Genomic DNA, 19,452 nt, shown 5'->3' on the forward strand with positions numbered 1-19,452 from the left:
AATAGGCTTCCATTCGTGAAGTAGGTAGTACCACAGAATAAAAAAATACTTTGGTAATATCTACATACAAAAATGCATACAAACCTTTACAGGAATTTCATAGGATCTGTGAGAATTCTATTTTAGAAAAAGACTTCTATTTATTTACTTTTTGATGGCGATATTTTTATCCTCAACTCGGTTCCATTTGTAATAACGTGAAAATAGGAAGCAATTTCTGCCTGTCCTTGTGAAACAATATGTAATACGCCAGGCCTTTCAGAACCAATTTACGTTACACTGAGAAAAGGAAAATATAAAAAAGAAACATTGAAAAAAGTAAAAGCAAATATTATTACAATCTTCTTTATAGCCATCGTAAAGACGGCATTTTTTAAGATTATTTTGATGACAACCGGCTTACACGATAATATCCAGGTAGTTTTGCAGCTAACAAAGGATGGCAACTAAGCAAGAAAAATTATAAAAAATACAGAAAGAAAATACGCCCATGTACTGAATTCAAAACACTAAATTTTTTTATGTCTTCATATAATATCAAGACCTGTAATTTTTAATGGAAGCAGTAACTTTAGGATACCGCATAACTTCAAAAAAACCTAAGTAGGATAAGCTTAAATAAAAATCTGCCACAAAGTTGTAGTTTGGTGATCTAAAGAAACAACAAATACCTAATATCGCATATTTTAATTGCATGATTAATTTATTAATCGTATAATCACTACAGAATAATTTAGCGCTAAATCTATTTACTGAAATCTGTAAAGTTATAACTCACGCTCTCATTAAACCGATCGACCAATATAACTTAAAGCACTCACTAAAATTTTCCATAAAATGTGGAGGATTCCACATTATCCTTGTCACCGTGACTTTGTCCCTTATTAATGACGTATCCATGACGGATCGCGTTATTCAATATGCAGCAAAGAGACCGCAGCACTCGGGCTAATTTGATTCGAGCGCAGTGTAATTTTCGTAAAGTTGGCAGCTGCCTGCTACTTCTTCTATTAGTCCATTTGCTCAGCATTCTGGCTGTGTAATTTGGGTTATGCATAATTAAGATAGAAGAAAATGGACCTACTTAGTCTTTAGGGATTTTTACATTTGTGTTTCTTAAGTCTGTTAAAGTTTTTTTACTATTCTATTTCGACTACTTTTACTGAATTACGGTATGAAACGTGTCGAAGTATATTTTATCGTGTGAGGCGGCGGTTTATCTATGCACTCTTAAAAGCTATTTAATTCTAGATATTATAAATAGCCCAAATCACAAAATAGTGGCAGTAATCGCACACATAGAAAAAGAGCCCATTCAAAACAAACCAACATTTAGGTATTGCGATTGTCAGAATCTCCACCAAAAACTACGTGAACTAAGTACTTTGTGTTCCTGTAAAATTAAGTATTTTGAATTGTAGTATTCTTTATCTAGGTGTGCGGTATAGTGATAAATCGTGTGAATTTTTCTCCTTATTCAAAACACTACACTCGAGGATTTTCAAGAAAAGAAACAAGCATACAGGTTTCACTGAAACAGTTGGGGCTTAAATTAAAAACTCTTGCACGGAGTTTATATTGTAGGATTACAACAATTTCCCCGCTGTGAGAAAACAAGAAACTGTGCAAAATAACAGCTGGGAAAGAAGAAGTAAGACCACATATAACTGTAGAGTAATGACGATCATTACAGAAATATCGAATCATAAAGTTCCTGAATAAAACAAATTATTAGAAGATTTTTTGGACGTTCGACTCAGTTTTTGAGTTAGATTCTCTCTCAGGTAATAAAATTACTTAATGCAAATGTTCCTAGTTTGGTATAAACTTATAACTCTTCAAACTTATATTATGTTGGCAGTCTGACTGTACATTTTAATTGCTAAACCGCACCTATTAAAAGTATTTAATACGAGGACCAAATACTTTGAAAGAGACTACTGAACTTAATTTCATTGTAACAAAACTAATACATAGCCCGCGCTTGAAATAAACAGACCTCTAAGCAAACTTAATATTTTAAAATGTCCAAGTTTTATTTTGCTTAATACTTTGCTGCAATAACCTCAAAGTTTTAGCGTCATTTCTTAGGAAAAGAAGTTTATTGTATTAATGTCAAATTTTATCGGCACCACAATGAATGTAAACTATAGTTTACGTATTATAATACGTAAGATTCAAGTAAGTTAAAAGTTTCTTAAAGAAGCTCATTTCTTGGAAATGCTCGTCAATAAATTGTAAACACGCGTATTGCACTCAAATTCAGTAACTAATATACTTAATAATTAAGACAAACCCTTTTAAAAGGTTCCGCAAAAGTCCAATATAGCTCCAAAAGTGCTATAAAAATCACTGCCCGTGCAGCAATCGTCCGTTTGTTAGTCGTATACCTCGAAATCAAAAAATCCTTGTAGCTTTTCACCTATTCGCATTTCGCCGCGATATCAAAATTTCTGAATAGATTTTTATTCTTGTAGTATAATTTTTGATCGCTAATTACCATTGTCTAAAAAATTCATAGTAGATTTACTTTCCTGCCTGTCTTCACTGTAAATAGGCTATTGATAATACATGCTACATCAAAATTTGCTACTGTTGTAAAAATCTGTTAAAAATATTATGCTAGTAACAAAATATACTACCAATATTACACGCTACTACAAAAAACGCTATCACGGCGAAATGCGAATAGGTGAAAAGCTACAAGGATTTTTTGATTTCGAGGTATACGACTAACAAACGCAATCGTCGACAGTTCCTGTTGAAAAACCAATAAATTGTGAAAAGTCCAAAGACTTCTGAACTTTAAAGAACCATTAAGGACCCTCCAAAACAGCTAAAGTATCAGCCATTTTATATTGAATTTGAATATTGAAAGTCGCTACTCTAGCTTGATTTTATTACAACATTTTCACCAACTTGCAAAATTTGCTGGAACGGAAAACGTGAATTATTCACGTTCAGATTTAAATCTGGTGCGAGTCGTTTGCGGTTAGCGGTACGAGGTTTATTACTTTATTGGCTTTTAAGTTGCTTTTCATTCAAATATCTTTTTGAAATTTTGACTCGTATTAAGAAAAGAGGTTTGAAGCTTCTAAAATTTTAAGGCTGTGATTGGTTGAATTTTAATATTTAGACAAGTTTGAATTTATTTTTGGGTGTAGATTGGTTGGAGTTTATAGTTCTTGACGAGACCTGAAACTTATATTATTACCTATTAGAGTTAGTTACTTACACATAATTAATATGAATTAATGGACCTTGCCTACATAAAACTTACTGTAATTGAATGTAGGTACACCCTTGGCCCAAAGGAAGTGTAGTTAAAAATAAAAAGTAAGTTTCTGCGGAATTGTTAATTTTATCTAAACTCATTAGTTAAAAGACATTACCAGTCAAGTCTTAGCCATTTACATGTTTCAACGGTCGGGGTAAAAAAAACGTCAAGAATTACTTCCCAGTTCTTATTACTACAGCGGCGAAAGAAAACTAATTTACATTGAAAAGGAAAAGTTTCGTTTTAATTGCGTCGCCGAGTTTTGTTTGTATCGAACAAAAACGGACCCGAGTGCAGAAGCTATTGTTTGAGCGGGCCCTTTGATAGTAAGTCCATTGATTCGATGTCAACTGTCAGTACAATGGTTTGTTCTATTATGCGCCAAGTCGTTTGTCATCGGGTGATAGGGTTTGTTCCTTACATTTGATTCAGAATATTGGTCCAATTTACTAAACTACATTAGCGTATATTGGCCGTTGGCGACCAACAATTGACAACCGTAGTGTCGTAATTTCGTGGTTGGAAAGATAAGGAGTGCTCACGCAATCGCTCCCTATTCAAATTGTTACTTTGTGTGGAAAGAAACATCAAAGGATGTTGACGCTCAAGTAAGAATGTTCACACATTCGCTTCCTTTTCATATCGTTGTTACTTGTTGTAGAAAATTATTTGATAATCTAATTTAAACCAAACTAATAAAACAATAAATTTTTCTTAAACCACCAATACAGAATAATCTATACACCTACCTAGGTACATCTTTGAGGCAATAACAGTCAAATCGTTCGGAGATTTGACATAGGCGTCACGAACTGACATCGCTGACATAATAGGTAGCTAAAAAAGATGTAACAATTTCGGCACGTGTGCTTACACGAGAATATTATTATTTCAAGAATATTTTTCTCATCTTATTTCTTTATAATACTTTTTCTATTTTTACTTTTAATTCGCCTTTTTAAGACGATTATTTTTTTTATCTTAGAACGATTCTTCATTATCTACGACCCACGTATTTACAATTGAAAACGATTGTCTGCCGAGTTAACATTTGATAGTATTATATTGCCAGCGACTTGCGTGGGGGTAATCTACTTTCACTGAAGAAAATCAAATTTTGGAGATTCAATCATGTTCAAAGTTTTCCTTTTCGTCTGTAGACTTATTATTTGTGAGTATAATGTTTGGTACACTATTTATCATTAACATTCGTAAAGTGATCTATGACCACAAATGTAACGTAAAAGTTCATCATACTGATACAATTTTACCCCTGGCGAGGTTCAAATACGCTACTGTTGTAATTTTATACTCGAACCAATAAAATGTCCGTGGAAGAGAAAAAACAATTTAAATAATTTTACTTGCCTACTTTAGTTTCAGTAACAGTAAATTTTAGTAGAAATAATACTCAGAAAATTGATAATTACTCTTACATAATTTTACAAAATAATAGCTCTATAATAATTAAAACTATCTCCACTAAGGCTTCATTAATGCGATGAGCAAACCCAATCAAAACAATTCAAACAATATTGTTTGCACTGAAAGTATATTTGTCATTATTTCATCGCAATATCGCACAAATTGAAGATTCTTGTTCGCAATAACGAGGAGCAATAAAGCCTTCAAGAGAGTAAATAAGAGGGCAATAAAATTAGGTATTACTATAACCGAGTGCCAACCGCAGAATGTCGAATGCTTTTATTAATCTTTAATTTGCGGATATCGACAAAGCGTTTGGATAAACGTATTATGGGAACACAAAATTACGTCATTTTAAGGCTGAGTTGCACCATCTTAATTTAAACTTTGACAAACGTCAAAGATCTGTCAAAGTCTATACAAAAAGCACCTGTTATTGTCAATATTATGGTTAAATTAAGGTGGTGCACCTCAGCCAAATTGTGATAAAATTTTCTCCAATAATTGACATCACTTTTAATGACAAATGTAGTCTCTTATAAAGACAGATTGAAAATTCTTTTAAAAACCATTTTTTTTTTCAAAACTTTTCTTTTATCTTTAGGTCATTCACTTTTATTTTCTTTCTTTATGTCTATTTATCTTTACCTAATAAAAGTTTTGGAGTGACCACAATATTGTGTAGTGTTGACACAATTTAGCTTTACTACGAAATATGACCGCCTACGAGACTACGAATAAGCCGGTATGACTACGAACTATGCTACGAAAAATATGTGACTACGAGTCGTAGCAGGTCTTGCTATAAGATCCATCAAGCTAACTACATTTATAACACATTAATTATTGATTTGTAATATCTTCTACCTATTTCATTCCTTGCAAGCTGTGACTTATATACTCTGAATTGTCTAGCCAGTAGAAGATGACGAATTTTTTGTTTTTGTAGCAATAAAACTGCCTTCGATCTAGTGTAAAGTACTCGTAACATGAACATTTTCACAGCGTATTTATTCTCTCTTCTGATCCCAGGCATATTTAGCATACCCGTTTTCACCATCAATCCCAAATTTTTAAGTGACCTCTAGTAACACAACAGGAATTTTGTGTTCATAGGGGTCACTTAAAAATTAGGGATTGATGGTGAAAACGGGCATAAGACTTCTCCAAAATACGTCTCACACGGATAATACTCTGTGCACACAGACGCAGGTGCCCTGTAATCTATTACAAGGCCATTTGTGGCACATAACTAATGTGTGTGAGAGCCCTGTCTTGCAATTAAGGGCATTAGCGGCTAGGCTCGCCATCAGAGCTAGTAGTGCTGCGATATGTTAACACAGTAGGTCTTGTGTGCCCAATGAGGCACACAAAAGGCTAAGTGCGTTTCGATTGCCCTGCAAAACTAACTAACTAAAGTCGAAAACAACGAAAAAAAATTACATGTAAAGTTCCTTCAGAGGCTGAAGCTGGTCAATAAACAAAAATGAGTTTGCAGTGAATTCATATTGAGAATAAAATAAAACGACGTGCCTCGAAAATAAATGGGTCAGTTCGGTCAGGGGAAACCATTTTAAACAAACAGTCGATACTGTTTTTACAGACAGATCAAAGGGTTTATTGCTTCAGCGATGGGCGTTGAAATATCCGTCAATCAATAATATATTTTATTACAGGTCAATAAAATCGCATTTTTATAAATAGACCTAAAACCTCTTAGCGACAGCGCATACTGGCCACTAACGTTTTCATATTAAATAAAATAAAACCTAGTATAAGTTTGACAAAAAACAAATGAATGATAAAAATAATTAGTACTACAGATTACGAAGTTTACGAAAAAACAAATGAATTAAGCTATGAAGAACACGGCTTTGCTTCACGATATTTAACTTTTCCGAAGACAACTTATGACAAAGGATTATGGAAAAAAGAAATGTAAAAAAACACAAAGAAATGTGAAAAAAAAATAAAGGAGGCTACGAACAAAGCTTCACGATATTCAGCTTTTCAGAAGACACCTGTATTAAATCACCTGAAGGCTTAATCTTTATGCATCAAGCAGTGGGTGTGCTCAAATATTCTAGTACCACTTGCTTCGAGTAACTGGTACACTCGGATAGATAAGATTCTTTCAGTATGCATGAAGTTTATTTTCAATTCCGCCCATTTGATATTTAGTTCAATCTGTACTGGACTTTAAAATACGAGTACTTACTTGGAATATTTAGTATTTTATTTATTTACATTTATTTGCTTTCCGTTTGAAATGAAAACTCAAAAAATATGCCATCAAGGAATTGGAAATGCATATCACAATATGTAAAGACAGAAAGGGGAATTGCTGAACGAATCAGTGTTAAAACTAGTGTAATTAAAAAGTAATTTAAATGTTCCTACAGCCGCACTTCTTATCATTGACGCAAAATAAATAAATAAATAAATTCTTTATTGAATAACTTATTGACAGTTTTTAACAATATCACAATAATGGGATATCACAATAATTTTACCTATATTTGTGCTGGCATTATCTTAGAAGCTTTAAAAAAAAATAGGGCAGTGTTTCATAGAAGCCAACCATCATAGAGTACCAAAAGGGCTGAAAAAGATGAAGAGTACCTGCACTGTAAATATATTTTTGATGTGGACTGTACCGATACAGGTTGAACTCAAGACCGCCACTTGAGAAGCGAACCGCCCGATCGACGGTGGTGGAGCCCTTTTGGTACTTGCGGAGTTCTTAGTCGGCAAGTACGGGTGAAAGTTCAATACAATACCTACGAGTACACTTTATTGGGTCTTCATGATGTTAATGAAGAATAGGGGTTCCTTGTCAGGACTACGCAACCCTAAAAAGGTACGGGACATGAAAAGGGGAACGAACTTGAATTCATACTCCAAAGTGCAAAGTTACGTTCAACTTTTTTAAAGATAATTCAATTGGTCATAACATTTTATTTGTGTATTTATCAATAAAAAATTTGGTTTATAGTACGAGTACGTGCCTAAATCTTATTGCTTAGTAGGTAAGTTATAATCCACAAAAAGTATGAATCAGTAGTTATGTAAAATCTACTCAAATTATCTGTGTATTCTAAGTTTTATGTGAACACATGTATGGTTTAATTTTTTTTATGCATAACAAGGCAGGTATTTGCCCACAATCGCACCTTAATTAATACATTAATTTACTTACTTATGAAATGACAGTCTAATAAATTACTCAGACAATTTTTTTTATTGGTTTTCCAAGATACAGGCTTGGCCTAGTTTGGAAACCTCTGTTTAATTATGTTTCTGTGTCTCATCAGTAATTCACAATCTATAAAAAATCTAAACTAATATTATAAATGCGAAAGTAACTCTGTCTGTCTGTCTTGCTTTCACGCCTAAACCACTGAACCGATTTTGATGAAATTTGGCATAGAGATAGTTTGAGTTCCGGGAAAGGACATAGGAGTTTTTATCCCGGTTTTTTAACCAGAGACGCGCGAGTTAAAATTTTTCTGTGACAGATTAAATTCCACGCGGGCGAAGCCGCGGGCGGAAAGCTAGTAATAAATAAAAATCATTATATTAATTTTTAGAGAAGATTGAGCGATAAAGAAATAAGTATTTTAAAACCTTTTAAATGCATACAAGTAGTTAATTTTATTTAAATCTTAATTGTTTTCTCTATTCTCTGAAAGGTTCGTTAGTACCTACGCCCTTAAGTTCTAAAGGTTCATGTGCACTTAGCAAATGAATAGCAAAGTGGATAAATCCATTCGAGCTATGGTACCTCTTCGCTTTAATGTAGCATTTTGATTAATTGGAATCGTAGGCACTCTTCAAAATTAATGGAATGTAAACTCATAATGAAATTGCGGTTCTTGTCTTAATATGGGAGACGTTTTCTCGGTATAAGGTCTTACTACTCAATTGCTTAATTTTTTGAGTGTATCTTATTTAATAAGTGTAAGTACATAATAATATTTGTTTTCCATTATCTACTATATAAAAATAAGTCGGGTTTTCCTCCCTGACGCTATAACTCCAGAACGCACGAACCGATTTCCACGGTTTTGCATTCGTTGGAAAGGTCTCGGGCTCCGTGAGGTTTATAGCAAAGAAAATTCGGGAAAAGGGGGTAAAACGGGATCCACGCGTACGAAGTCGCGGGCGGCCGCTAGTATTTAAAAAATATCTTTTCTATCACAATTTGCAAGTTAAAAGATATGAAATATGAGTATATTAAAATAGTATGAGCCAACCCTATTCATGAAAAATTGGTATTTTTCAGTCAAATGCGTCGCGAATGAATCATACCTACCTACTTTACAGAAATTTTTGTCTTTGGTATTTTCAGATTGCTGTTCGAATATAGGCATATACGGAGCTGAGGGCCGAGTGTGAGTTTACATCAAACGTCCTCACTAGTGAGCGCGTGAAAAATATATGAACATTTTAGTTCTTTAAAGTTTCCTCTAGGGGCGCTGTACAATCTGTCATACATTTAATGTCATTTTTTTACGCGTTAGTGTGGTCGTTTGATGTAAATTCACACTTAGTCCTCTGGTTGCTATGTGATACTTCAGTGAGCAGTCTCCCAACATAGAGGTTCTGTAATCGCTTCTCATGTTGATTATCCGAAAAAATATTATTCCGTGCTTCGGAAGGAATTTCTGTTGGGCTGATTGAACCATGTCAGCTGGCTCAAAAAGTTCGGATTACGACCTCAATGTGACATCCCACACGATAAAAGACTTATTAAACCAAAGTAACAGTAAAGAATGCATTAAATCTTCCACCGTCCTCCACAATCCGAGGTTTAAGGAAACAGCAGTGAAATAAAGGCAGTCCCACACAAAGGGCCCCTTAACAGACACACACCCACTCAACGTCTACTCTAACCCTAATAAAACTGGAAAAGCACTTTAATAGCTGATACCGTAACTTGTCACCGGAATTTGTCTCAGCATACTGGTACGAAGTAACAAATTCACAATTTACATAGAAACTGAGTGTTTATTTGAAGATGGCCCCGACCTCCTCTAAGTTAGAGGACTCGAGTCATGGGCGAATCGAGGATATGAGGAGGACGTTCAGTCGATAGCATATCAGACTATACAGTTTTGTTGCAAAATAGCCTGTATTACAAAGAGATAAGGCTCCACCGTGTTTATCTTAATGCGCTGCCGTCTGTACTTACCATATTAAAACTACGATAAATATAAAGATATCAATTAGTTTGGAACCTTACTTCTTCTGATCGTAGTCCTAGGATGCGCGGCACGATAAAACCTTATCGAGGTATTTTATCGATTTTACACGATATGCCGATACTTATGTCTAAAATCTAAGTGATGTGGTTTTGTAGTGGCGCGTATCCTAGCCTGGTTGGTGTTAATGAGAAAAAAACACTCCACAAGAAAATAATTCATTTAAAAAATCGAGAACATTCGTCAAATCAACCAATCATGGTGTCTTTCCCAATATAGATTTTGTCTTAAGCATAAGGTTAACAAGTAAGTCATGGTGTACTCGTACTTGTATAGTAATAATTTTTGAACAATAAAATATCATCTATTTCCATACTTTGAGCCAAACAATCAAGCCGAGTTTATCACAAGCGTATCGCTAAGAGGCATCTTGTTCAGATACAGAATAACAAGAACAAAGTTATTGTTCAGAAAATCTGATGAATTCAAAGTTTTCGTGAGGTCTAAGACAGTGACTAGGGATTGCAATCCGGTCCGGCGGATCCGGTAATCCGGCGGATCCGGTGTGTTTTTGGACCTACCGGATCCGGTGAGTCGGCGCCGGATCCGGTGGCGGATCCGGTAAAGCAGAAAATACGCGAACGTGAAATGGGAAAGTTGAGCGCGCGCGCATTTGCCAGATCGCTAGACGTGTCGCAACACTACATTGCATTTTCCTTTGCAAAAAATTAATGCTTCTTGTTTTATTGTTTCTTAGGAGTCAGATTGTTTCTTAAAAAGAACTAAAGTTGAATTTATAAGTACAAATTTAAAAGACTGTTTTGTTGATTTAAGTCTGTGTAGATTTTATTAATAAGAGTTTAATAGTATTATTACTTAAGTACTTTCAGATACTTTACATTTTACTTTACATACCTACAGCAATAAGTGAGAGTCAGACTGATTACTAACTTTATTATTTTGAATTTTCATAATTTTTTTAGTACAAATGGTACCTACTTACCAAAAATTACAATTAATAGGTACCGAAAAATATAAATATAATTATAACTTTTTAAAAAAAATAAAACCGACTTCAAATGCGTGAACACAAATAATACCTATTCAACAAAAAAATAATCGTTCAAATTGGTTTATAATCGGCGGAGATATTGCGTATAAAAAAGTTCATCCCCAATTTTCCACCCTTGGGGGTTGTTTTTTTTATTATTAAATTTAAATGGGACCACCCTTGAGGTATTACCTATACGCCGAAAAAAGATTTGTTCAAATCGGTTCATAATTGGCGGAGTTATCGCGTAACAAACATAGAAAAAAAAAAACATACGGGTCGAATTGAGAACCTCCTCCTTTTTTTGAAGTCGGTTAAAAAGTAACTTTATTTTCCATAAATACGTATTTTATTTTTCTTTTTATGTACTATTATCAAAACTAAAAAATCACTAATTACTAGACCAAGTAACTTTGCAATCCGGCCGGATCCGTCCGGATCCGGCCGGATTAGCGTCAATCCGGTGAAATCCGGCCAGATTGAAAATGATACCGGATTGCAATCCCTAACAGTGACTGTTGGCGCTTCTCGAGTCCTCGGGCTTCATCGAGATCGATCGGCCATCATCGGCTCCGCGCGAGGCGCCGGCACACTCCGTACGTGCCCGACATAAAGTTAATATTCCTTCGGAATAGAGCAACAAAGAATGAGCGAGCGAGATGTCACTATCTGCAACCCTGTGTGATAAAAAGAGATGTGTGATGCTATCATCGTCACGTCAATAGAACCATTTTTGCAAAAGATTTGACAGGCAGTGACACATAGAGGCACAAAGAAAATTTTAAATTATAGTTATTTATAAAAATATCGTAAAATCCTGTTTATTTTTGGAAAGTTTGTTTTCTTATATAATGGTGACCTGTTCCGTCTTTGATTGTGATGTACACCAAAGGAATAATCCTGCAAAATATTCATTTCACAGGTAAATTTATTGAAATCGACACCTCCAAACTTTAGCTTTATTTTTGTGAATGCGCTTAGAATTTTAAGCACTAAGTGTGATAATTATGTTCTTTAAACATTAATTTAAGTTGTAAGCAAAGATTTCATGCTCATAATCCAGAATTTATGAATATTTTGTGTAAAGAAATAATTTTCGTTTTACACTAGGGTTGTACCACAATCGGTAAATATATTTTCTGCGCTGTTTATCACAGTCACTGCTGATTATGTAGGTACATAAATGGCGTTTGTATGTGAATATAGAAAAGTATTATTTTGTAATTACCTGTTAGTTAATAAACTAAACTAAATATTACATACTAAATATAATAATAAATATGTTTATGCACACAGATGTTTGTACTGTGCGGGAATCGAACCCGCTACCTCCGGAATAGTAGTCCGTTTCAAACCACTACACTATACGGCCAACAACGATTATTACATCGTTAGAATCCTATTTTCTTACGTTATATTATCATTTTTTAATTATTGTTTTACTCCTACTAATATTATAAATGCGAAAGTTTGTATGGATGTCTTGATGTTTGTAACTCTCATTCTTCCAAATAAATAAGTTGAATAATTTTAATCTTCTGAGTTTTTTTTTATTTTCTTTGGCCACTCTCCCAATTCCCATATACCTACAATCCCATTCCATCCTATTCTATTTATATTATTACTGTTAGGTGTTAATTAATATTTAATCGAAATCGATATTCATGTGAAAAGTAACGACATACATACATCACTGACATGCACACATATTTATTTTTACACACACATATGACATCTCATTTTTGGTTTCGTTTGACAGCTCGTGATTGTTGCTCTATTCCGAAGGAATATTAACTTTATGGTGCCCGACGCCCACTCAGCCTCACGACCGCCACCGGTGTCAGACGCGGCCCTCCCACGTAGGCGCGAACTAGCGATATATTTTATGATCATTACACCTATGAAATACAGTCCGCCTTTAATTTATATCTAAAGTCTAGTAAGACCCTAACAGTGACTAAGTAGTTTGGAAAAGTGGGATACTATAATTTACTTAGGCTGAGTTGCACCACCTAACTTTGACCGTAACTATAACGATAACCGGTGCTTTTTGTATGGATTTTGACTTTGTTAAAGTTAAAGTAAGATGGTGCAACCCAGCCTTAGTGTTTATTCTGTACAGGCTTAGGAATCGTATATCTACAAGCATAATATAGCAACGTCAGTAATAAGAATAACGTAACTCCAAATATTGGTTAACTTTTTCGATCACTTCGCTTCGTAGCCCATATTAATGGTATGGTTCGAAACGGACTACTGTGCCGAGAGGTCCCGTGTTCGATTCCCAACCGGGCAGAAATTGAAATGGTGAATTTTAATTTCTGTGACAGGTTTGGGTGTTACTATGTATGTAGGTATGTATTTAAAAAATTATAATTAGTATTTAACACTTTACACATACTTTGGGGCTAGATGGCACTGTGTGAAATTGTCAAAAGATATCTGTTTATTTATTTTACCCAATTTCTGTAGCTCAGAGGTCAGAGCAGTCGCCCGGCAAGCGAAGTGTAGTAAGTTTGATTAGTCAGGTAATTCGATATTTTGAAGTCATTAAAATTTACCAACAGATCTTAAAAACATACAGGGAAAAATGAGTTAAAAGTGTTTGAAATACGTAAAGTTGGAAATAGTTGCTCCTTTATACTTGTTAATCGAAATAAGTATTCTAATTCTTATCGTAGCAATAAAATGCAGTTTTCACCAATGTATTTCGTCTATTTTCCAAAGTTGACAGCCATAATAAAAAATGAACATGAAAATCAATAGATAATAAAAAAACATAGCGTAAAAAAGTATAAATATTTATAAAGAGTGTCCATTCGTGGACAATACTTGTGCCTTGGACCACACACCGGGGAGGGATGAAGGGGCCGACTGGCGCCGGTGGGGCGCGCCGGCTGACTGCGAAAAAACACAAGATCAAATTTCGGGGAATTCAAACATAATGAAAATAATCGTTACCATCATGGCTGGAGATGCCTTCGCGGCTTCCACGATGCAATAGCGGACGTGGATAATGAATGTACATTATGTTTCGATGAGCAGTGGCTTTTTGTAAAAAAGAAAACCGCGATCAAGAGGAATCCTGTGCTTTTGGACGGTGTTATTCTATACATTTCGGTCCGATGAGCTTCCATATTTCTTATACATAATATTTAGTACGTAACTTGAAATGACTTAGATGTTACATTATTATTACTGGTTGTAGCTATGCCAGAGTAATTTCTCCCTTTATCAAATTACTTGTAAAAAATAAAAAATAAAACACTTTCTTATGGAAGTTATTAACAATGAAGTGCAGTTGTAGATTAGTCGATCCCAAAAAATTAATAATAGCTAGTCTAAAATAACACCACATTTTAAACCGAATCAATCTTTTGATAACTCACAAAGGATGAGACATTAATAATGTTATTTAATTAAAAGCGTTTTTGGAAACCTCCAAAAACGCTTATAATTAAATAACATCATCTACCCAAAAAGGATTAACTAATTTAATATCAAAGCAAAGTTATTTGTGGAGATATAAATTAGCATATTATGGAATTAATTGGAATTTGATTCGTCCATTATCGCAACGGTTATCCCTGGGGGGTAATAACATCGTAATGAGTTTCACTGGCTAATAATGTTTATCTTTTGTTTCATGTATTGGCTTTGATCCTGCTTCAACATTATAGGTAAGTGAAAGTTTGGTTTTTACAACAAATGTCATTTTTTTTACACAATAGATTTTTTTTAAGGTTACAATTTGTCAAGTTAGGGCCCTCGACCACGGCGACTTTTTGTAGCGCGTTAGTAGCGCGTTGGCATCACTTCTGTAGTACGTTGCAAATGCGACTAACGCGCGTTAGTAGCGATACTTTCGCTCGTTTACGAAACGCGCGACAAAAAGTCGCCGTGGGCGAGGGCCCTTATAGTTTGTTGAAATAGTGCATGTTTTCTTAATATTATTATTATACTTTAAATTAGGTACTTTAAGTATATTCCTAGTATACTGTTAGGTGTATTTTTAGTTGGCTTACATGAAGGTAGGATTAGAAGTCATAGCTAACTCTTTCAAGGTATGTATAATTTGTTTATACATGTGAGAATGTAACGTTAACTTATCCCAAAACCAATATGAAATTGATATGTTAATGTTCTCTTCATAAAACGCTTTGGACATGCGTATAACCTTAACAAGTTCTCGGAATAGGTAATTAGGGATTTAAAACGAATTTGTACGCAAATGTTGGTAAAGAAATTAATTAGCGTTCGTTTGGGAATAAGTTCAGAACAAAGTTGGTTTATTACGCTGCGTAATTTCCTTCCTTACAATGTCAGCTGCCAAAAAAGATAAAGCTGTGTATTGAGTTTTGCTATAGGGCATAATAAGATATTTTAATTTCCATACTTATAGAGATTTTCCGATATTATAATCCAAGACAAAATAAAGATTTTCTGAACAACATTGATGAACTTACATAAATAAAGAATGCAATTGCCGAGATGTTTCTTACTACAGTTCGAACAACGCGGCAGTACCTGCCTCAATTATTATAAATCGGAGATTGACAAAAACTTTTTGACGTTTTTTGTCGATGAACTGTCAAACGTAGTTAGCGAAGTTGCCGAAAATGGCGCAGACGCAGGATTAATGTCTCATTTTGTTATTTCAGACCGAGTGACGTTTAAACCACAGAGTAAGTCAAGGTTTTGTGAAGCTCATTTGTGTTTAGAAGCATCACAGGCCTATTCTGGACCCATGAACGTATTGATGTCATTTTGATAATATTAATTTTACATTTATATTTTTATTAATTTTAATTCATGAAGTTAAATTACACTTCATGAATTACAATATGACCTATACATTTTAATTCTCTCTCCAGAAATCTTTAAACAGCAGAACAAATAATGTTTGGAAAATAAAATTAAATAGTTTGTTAGGAATAGTTTTTTGTAGTTACACTAATTTAATGATTAATTGGGGCAAGATATTCTTTTTGTCCTTATATTCCGTTATTCGGTTACTTTAACCCGAGTTTTAGACCTAAATAAGCCTTGAAGCCAAGAGTGAAAAGGCACTAACCAAGCAGAACATCGTGACGTACCTAACTACATACGACTACGTACGACTGCATCTTTCCCTACACATTTAGAAAATGCCTTTAGGTAAAGTGTAGATCGATATTATACGTATTACAACAAGCCTAATTTTCATATGGCTTTAAAAACCTTTAATATCTTTAGCATCAAAATGACATTTCTAATTAGCGATGTTTAATTACAATCGTAATCATGGCGTCCTAGAATATGGCCGCTTAACCGAGCCTCTAGATTATTAGAACTAATGCTTCAACAGTTGCCTTCGTTAATAGATTAGTCTATGTTTAGCCTAGATCTAGTCGATTAGAGATAAGAATATTGGATTTTTCTATGTGTAACATCAGTCATTCATATTCATACAAGTTAAACGAAAATCATACCTATAGATGAAAATCATGCGTACTCGTATTAATACTTACTTTGACGTTATCGCAATATGATTTTAGTATGCAATGTGTTATTACTTACTCATATATTACATATTTTAATTCATTTTTAATGCGGTGTATACCCGTGTTACTCTAGATATGTATTATGTACAAGTCAAGAGCATAGTGTTTAAAAATTAGACTATTTTCATCTGTTATCAGACGAATCATCTGAGTTTATTTACAATGATCAATCGCTTGAACATAATATGTATCTTTTAAGTTGGTTAATACAAACAGTTACAGCATTTAAGCTCCTTGCTGTCGTAAATTGAAAAATATCAAAACCGTAAAAGGTTATTCAAAATTTTATAGCAGTCATTTCACTTAATTACGGAGTTTGACTGCGATATTAAATGAACAACCCATAATGAATGTAGGTTTGTTATTTTTATACTCTCTATGTGACATTTGAAATGTGAAGCTTTAATTATCGTTTTTATACAACGAAGGCAACAATAACTTGCTAAGAATGTAGTACGCTGTTAGGAAGCGCTTTGAATTAGATAATACTAACATTGACAGATACTAGTATCTGCTTGTAGAATTTGAATAGAAACTAATTAATCCCAAACATAAACCTTAAACAAGTCTTACAAAATAAACAAAAGATTTCTCTACCTATAATACTCGTAGTTACGCGGTTTTGAAGAAAAAGTAAAAGTATTTTCAGCGTGAATTGTTTAAAAATATGGCGGAAAAAATACATCATTAATGGAATTAAACCTGAATTTGCACCGTGGAACATCACCTCAGTAATTGGGAGCTTCTTTATTACAAGCGTGAAATATTTAAGCATAGAGATGCGAGCGGTGGAGCGAGTTTAATACCCGTCTGGTGTCTGAATCTTTTACGACATTTGCATTCAAGGTAAAGAAATTGTAAAAATATAAAATCTACGTAAAATTTCACTCAGAAGTTACGGCTTTTCTCACATAAATGAGATTAAAAAGTACGCTAAATAAATTAAATTAGAAGCTACTTACACAATGTGTCTCCAAAAGAAGAACACAACTTAGTTTTCGGAGCATTTTTTGTGCAAACATAGCAAAGAAAAATGCTATATTTTTTATGGAATCATTTTTAAATGGTGTGACCCGCACTTATAAACAAGTCTCGCAAATATTTTTTTTATTATTACCATTGATGAACCTACAATAATTTTGTTAGGTGAAGTGCTGGACATCATTGGAGTGGTGAATGTTACGTTAATGTTATGTTACGAGTGGGCTCACCACAATAGTCAAGCGGCGCGGTGGGATTCGAACCCGCGTTCCACGGATCTCAAGTCGGCCACTCCGACCCCTTCACCGTTCGGCTATCGTGGCAATTAAATTAATATAATTCATGCTAACTTTAACCTAAAGGTGACATTAATTTAATCAATTAATTTCCAGCTGCCATTTACTAAACTTTACTTCGAATCGCTTCCAGTTTCACAAGAAGTTTACCAGCCTTAGTAACAGGTTATCCCAATTTTGTCTGAGTCTCAAATGATTGATTGATAACAAGTTAGTCCACCATCAATCTTAGCTGCCAAAGATGGAAGCAGTTTTTCGTTATTATTTCTGTGTCAAACTACCTACCGTTTTTGGAGACGAATTTAGTTGGTAATCTGCCGACCAGTGAACTTAAAATAAATTATGTAGGTTACCTGTCTGTATTCTAAGATCCCTAAAAAGTATTACTAATTTTGACATATAGAAAGCAAATAAACCTTGCCTCTAACTGTGATATTTTGTTTTTGTTTTAGATCTAACATACTCGTATTAAGCTATTAGTGAATAGAATAACACCTAGGTATCTTTACTTACAAAATATTTGCAAACATCACTAAAGGTAAAATATCGTGTAGGTATGTGGTCGCTGTACGAAAAGTCCCTTAGGTAGTTATTTCCTAGCACACTGATAATACGATGAACCTTGTGTGTAGTTTAGATTATAAAGAAATATAAACAATAGAACTAACAGGAAATGTTATATAAATTTTGAAAAACACCTTTAATAAAACAGGCACAGTTTCATATAATAAGCATTTTAATATATCAATTATTTATTTCATTCGCTACACCGTATATCATGCATCATTTTCTCGAATAAACTGAGTACCTACCCAATACTACCCATGTACTACTTTTTTGACATTTCATAATACCTAGTGGACCGCGGTAGTGTAGAACATCCTTTTTTTAAATATAGGCACTCGTTGCGTACAGCTCTTAACACAGATTAATTTTACTTTACCTCTAGGGTTAAAATATTGTGTGGTGCATACCACACAATAGTTTAACCCCTGGCCTTTAAAATAGCAGGTCAACACTGATCGATACCACTGTCATACAGTTTTAACTGGATTAGTATAGACACAGCAACTCGGGCTCTAGGCGATTCTTCGGAGGCGAGTTTGGGATCATATTACGGGAACTTGGTAACTATATTAACTGGCTTTGGGAAGTAATCGTGGAAAGATAAAGGGAAGGAAATAAGACTGAAGAAATAAAAAAAATATGTTTTTTAAATCGTTCGATAGTTAATGATTAAATCAGAAAATTATTACTTTGAAGGGTGTAAGTTTGGATTTAATATTCTTTACTCGTATTTACGTGGAAAAGTATAAGTATTCTTGAGAAATAAGTACTTACCTGAAAACTTTAATATAAAATATTTTTTCATTGTCAGAAATGAGAGTATTTTACGTAACTTTTCAAAGATTGTGTGTGACAAACTACGACGGCTGCCGAGTAATAACTTAAAAAGATATCGTACAAGATTTCTTAAGTAGTTAAGTATACGTAGACGAGAAAATATGAAAGTGTTTTATTTTTTGTGCTTCATCATATTTCTACTATAAAAAGAACAATAAAACACAGGCGACGTCAATAATAATAATGAATATCCCAAACTTTTGGCATCTTTTTTTTTAATAATTTAATTCTATGAATATATTTTTCAACAATGAAACTTAAATTAAATAAC

The 19,452-nt window shown here is 33.8% G+C and overlaps 1 protein-coding gene across 3 annotated transcripts in view; it reads left to right on the forward strand.

Moving 5' to 3' along the window:
* LOC135080024 (receptor-type tyrosine-protein phosphatase kappa) overlaps positions 1-19,452 on the forward strand; it is a 188,418-nt gene that overhangs the window by 118,653 nt on the left and 50,313 nt on the right. For 2 of the 3 annotated variants that reach the window (XM_063974692.1, XM_063974694.1), the window contains one exon: positions 15,619-15,642. The exons of the other annotated variant lie outside the window; for it this stretch is intronic. In XM_063974692.1, coding sequence (XP_063830762.1) covers positions 15,619-15,642 — 24 coding nt within the window. The remainder of the gene's footprint in view (positions 1-15,618; positions 15,643-19,452) is intronic. 3 annotated transcript variants of the gene reach the window in all.

The sequence above is a fragment of the Ostrinia nubilalis genome, chromosome 17 (assembly GCF_963855985.1).
Source record: "Ostrinia nubilalis chromosome 17, ilOstNubi1.1, whole genome shotgun sequence".
NCBI lineage: Eukaryota > Metazoa > Arthropoda > Insecta > Lepidoptera > Crambidae > Ostrinia > Ostrinia nubilalis.